At 46.5% G+C, this 5,000-nt stretch overlaps 1 protein-coding gene across 1 annotated transcript in view; it reads right to left on the reverse strand.

The window, feature by feature from the left end:
* Positions 1-5,000, reverse strand: part of LOC125959165 (uncharacterized) — a 39,325-nt gene that overhangs the window by 30,244 nt on the left and 4,081 nt on the right. The window contains exon 3 of the mRNA XM_049691974.1: positions 2,882-2,981. Within this exon, the coding sequence (XP_049547931.1) occupies positions 2,882-2,981 (100 nt within the window). The remainder of the gene's footprint in view (positions 1-2,881; positions 2,982-5,000) is intronic.

Below are 5,000 nucleotides of genomic sequence, written 5' to 3' on the forward strand. Positions count from 1 at the left end.
CAGGGTGGAAAATGTGAAAAATAATTTACCCCGCTTCTGAAATAACTAAATAACACAAGCGTTTAAAAGGCATAAAATGTAAGTCTAATGAGTAAACGACCATATTGCAGACTATAACCATTAATTCAGTCTGGAAAGAACTCATCGCAATCATGTTGATATCAATAACAACAGTAAGCAAATAGTATGTTTGGCATACACGGTGGCTTCTCGGGATGGATTAAAGTCAACAGAAGTGAAGAGCAAACCGAATGACAGAAATCGATCCACGGAGCATGATCCTTTCCCATATTGGTAAGCTACCGAGTCCAAAGAGACAAAGAGCATACATAGGAAGAGGTTCACTATCAGACAATACACTCGTACTGTTCACCCTCGAAACGCAATCCGATGTAACGAGATTCAAATTTCAATAAACATGCACGGTACGAGTGTTTGCCAGAAAGAGAGACAGAGAGACAGAGAGACAGAGAGAGAGCAATCAGACCGGGTTAAGCCAAACAAAGTGTGTGTCTCTTGCGCAGTGTGTGTGTGTGTGTGTGTTTGGCGCAATTGTTTGCGAGCCAAACGGGTTCGTCCGTGGTCCGTGGCATTCTTTTTTCCATCCAGCATCATCCCCTCCCAGCTCGGCAATGTGCAATGTGCAATCAGAACGAGAATCATTTCTCAACGAACAACGCGTTGTTGCCCGGGCTGGTGATGGATGGACTGGCCTTTCCCGCAGGCCTTCCCTTGTGGAAAGTAACGGCCAACACCACGCCTGTAACAAGGCCGCGCTAACGTGGCCACCAGCACTGGCGCCTTTCATGCTCGGTGCCGCGTATAAATTTTCGCGAAACATGGCACGTACGTAAATAAACAATGGCCACGTGCTAACATTCTCACCACCGGGTGCTGCCGAGGATGCCGGATGTGAGCATGAGGAAGCGTGAAGCCCGGGAACCGGGCCCACCGGAGGGAGAACACCATTAGCCACACGGTCCACCTCCGCTCCGTGAACTCCGCAGGATTTTGTTGATGCCGTTTTGTTTTGTTTTTTTTTTGTTGCGTTTTTGCTTCGTCCGGTTGGATGGACCACAGATACCGTGGCCATAAGGGTGTCGCCTTGTGAGCAGCAGCACAGCATGAGAACGCCAGGAAGCAAATTGTTAAATTTTCATTTGCTCAACCACCCTCTCGATGCCTCGTACCTATCTCGCGGCGGTACGGGATCACACAATTTCATGCCCCAGGGAGGGGATGATGAAGGAGGTAGAACGCCGTTTACCGAATTCTCAAACACTTACGCCACGTGAGTGGTCGACGACCGCAGCAGGATGAGCGGTTTGTGCGAAGGATCGGCGAGGTCGGCGTGATGTTGGTAAATAATTTATCAAAGCCGCCGGAACCATTGAATACATGGCTGGTGGTGAGCTTTTCGGGGGGGTTGGTGGTAAGGCGGCTTTCTTGATGGCGCATCTCGAGGGCGATCCTGGGTAGCAGCATTTTTGCTAGCATTAAAGGGCAAGGTGATAACGCAGAGCAGAGCAGAGCGCCCGGTACTAGTCGGTTGGTTCTAATGCCCCAAAGGTATGTTTCAAAGACCGGGTCCAAAAGGTCCAAAAGGCCAACTTAGGCCACGGCACGTACCATTCGGAACCCATGAACCCATGAATGTAGTCAGCACCAACCATTGCCGACCATCGAGCACCGTGAGCGTGTTGTTTGCTCGGTGTCTTATCGAGTGGCAGGCAAAAGAGGCGCTAAGTCCATCGTTCGGACACACTTGGAGTGTCTTATGGGCGCTGGGTGTAAGCTTCATGCTCCGACAGCAGCCGTAGCTTGTTGGTGAATGGCGAAAGGTGCGGTCGGTCGGTCGGCCGGTCGGATTTGTGGTCCAACGCACTGCGCACTACTGTGTGTGCACAGAGGATCGTTATCATCTTCACCCGCTGACCAGCTTGAGCTGAGAAGCATCACCATGTCTTCCTCATCCAGCAACAGCAGCAGCAGCAGCAGCAGCTGAGTGTCTTGGAGTGCTGGTCAAGGTACTGCTGGCTTTTGCTACAACTTTATGACATTATTCGAAATGTCAACAAGCGGTTTTGAAGGGAGGATTTCCCCCGGCGGTGGATGAGGTGAGGGGTGGGTAAGAAATGTTGTTTCTTCATCCGGTCCTGTCTGCCATGTTCTGCAGGCATGGCGTTGTGTAATTTTATACTTGGACGAAAGTTAAACATCGCGTCGACTTAACATCCTGGTTAATGATACTCGAATGTTGAAATCCCAAGTTTGTTCGTTCGCTGCAAGGTAGGCGGTGGTTTTTGGTTGGATTTTCTTGTTTGTACATCGCCCAGATAGCTCAATGTAATTAATATAAGATTACCTACGTTTTGAGGAGGAACTTGCACTATCAACTTCTGTTCTTAATTCAACACTTGATTCAGAAGCTTCGCATCGAGCGTTATTTCATGATTATGTGATGAGTGTTTAAAAAGTGATAACATTTGTGATACAGTTGTTAGACAAAACACAATATAGCTTTTAGCTTAAATGCTACAATATAGCTTTTAGTTGAAATAAAAATGAATTTAAAAAGTATCGCAACGAAAGAAATTTTCATCAAACATTCTTCGTTAATTCGTATTGAATTACAGTAAATGTAAAGTACACTTTAAAAAACTCAACCTAAATATGATTGAAAGAAACCCCATTACAATTGATACCACTATTGACATCAAGATATTCCATGCACTGCCCTGGTTTTAATGGAATTGAAGATCGCCTTTCAACGAGCTCATTCAGTGCTCAATGATTCCCTACGGGACAGGTCTAGCCAGTACAGACATCGTTCTACCTTATTGATTGTATCAATTGCTAGCTAATGCAATGGGCCACTTACCTGTCGCTAGCAGAATCGCTTCGGTCCAATTAAGCTGCTGGGCGATGCTCTTGACCGCGAACGAAACAGTTTCGTAGGAGGGAATGAACTTTTCCGTTTTCTGCAAAATAGTGATAGAGTGTGTGCGTGTGTGTGTGTGTGTGAGAGAGAGGAAGAGAAGATGGGTCAGACAAACTGAAAAAGGAAATCAAATGTCAGCATAACTCGTATTGCTGCCCGGTGTGGGCTGCAATAACCAATGGACGCGAGTGAAAAGGAGCTCAAAGTGTCCAAGCCCAGGACCAGCTGTTCACTTCTCGCTGCTTCACGGTGCTTCACTGAGTGGACTCTGGAGCTTGAAGGATGTGCAGCATGTCCTCGACACATATTATCCCCATTCAACCGAGAGATATGTGCTCTCGGTGTTCGGGGCTATCCTACGGTGAGTATTATTTTCATTTGCCAGCTCATCCTGGATGACATTATTGATCCATAACTGTCGCTTTTCCAGCTGTACACGAGACCGATGGTAGCAGGGCCGGGCAGTCAATGTTTTCAATTATAATCCAACGCTTTCTGTACGAGTTTTGTGCGATGATTCGAACTTGATACGACGCTAGCGTGTGCTCGCATTATGGGTGAAGCGAGACCGAAACGTTGGCTTTGAACTTTGAACGTGTCTTGTATGTTGTTCGAAGACACCACTCGAAGACGATACGATCGCGTTCCGGGTGGCTTTTACCGCAGAAACGAAGCAACAGCAACTTTTTGACTTTGATTTTTACACTCTCTCGCCGTTTCGTCCGTAGGCAGAATTTGCATCCCCGTCCTCCGAAGTGCGTATACGCCCGGAGCGCACATTATCTGTCTCACGGAGCTCACCTCGAACGGTAAGGTGTCCCGTGGAGTGTCTTTCGTGTGATAGGCGTCAAAAGTGTTGCAAAACACCGCAAGCTACGCAACCAAGTTATGAAACTTTTCCGTCTCTTCTCTTGATAGCAACACTCTCCTCCTTAACGTCAAGTCCTAAGGCGCCATCTTCTTCAAGTGCGCTGGTGCGGGAGGCAGACAAATTTACGGAAACCCTCGCCTATGATTGGTGATAAGCAGCGTTTGCTTTGCTCCGTTTTTCGTCTAGCTGGTACAGGCCGAGCAGAGAGAAGGCGCGAGAATGAGACGCGAAATACTTTAAAAGCTTTTGGAGAAGTTTCCTTCCAATCAAAAGTAACTTTCCTGCGGGAACACGCAACAGAACACTGTTAACGTTATACTAGGGGAGAGGAATGGCTTTTGAAGTACTTTTCGGGTACCGAGAGGAACTTTGCAAACATTTGTATTCATTTCATTCGGTTTCGGCTGAAATGGTTTGATCCATTGGGAACAGTTTTGTGTGTGTGGAAGGCGAAGAGCATCTCTTAGATTCCATGCTCGAAGCATGGACATTAAAACGTTTCAACTACATTTTTAATAACAGAAGACTACAACAAGAAAGGAGACTATTTTGGTTTCTTTCCGTCAACGAAAGCTCACCTACTATAGAGCAGCTAAATGAAATGATTAAAGATGGTTCCGGTCGTGGTCGTGTTTAGCGAAATAAATTAACGGATTCCTGGTGCTTTCGAGGGTGTAAATGTTATGTGCAAACGCGAGAGAGAGACTGAGCAATTATTCCCGTTCGTTGCTTTTTGTGCCAACGTCACTGTCACCATCAGACCGTCCAGCATAGAGCATTTGGCTCTTCTATCAGCAGCATCATTGCGGTGTGGTTTCATCAAACGAACGACGAATGGCGGACAAATTGTGCTGCCTGCTGAATTTCGAACCGTTTTAGGTGGATGAACTTGGCATTTAAAAATGTTTTTAATATGCATCCACACGCCACACCGACCAGAGTGCGTCGAGTGCTTCATGAAGCTCAAATCACATTGTAATCTCTCGCCGAGATCGTCTCTAGTAAAAAAAAAAAAAACCGGAAAAAATGAAAAACGAAAATCAAAAAAAGATTCCAATAAAAGCAATTTCCATAATGCTGGATAATCAAACAAACCCTGTAATGCAACATGTAGAGCACCGCTGGAGCTGGGAACTGGAGCAAATTAGCATCCGTTCATTGGAGCGCGTTTCGCCAAACAAGCGAACT

Source organism: Anopheles darlingi, chromosome 2 (genome assembly GCF_943734745.1).
Source record: "Anopheles darlingi chromosome 2, idAnoDarlMG_H_01, whole genome shotgun sequence".
NCBI lineage: Eukaryota > Metazoa > Arthropoda > Insecta > Diptera > Culicidae > Anopheles > Anopheles darlingi.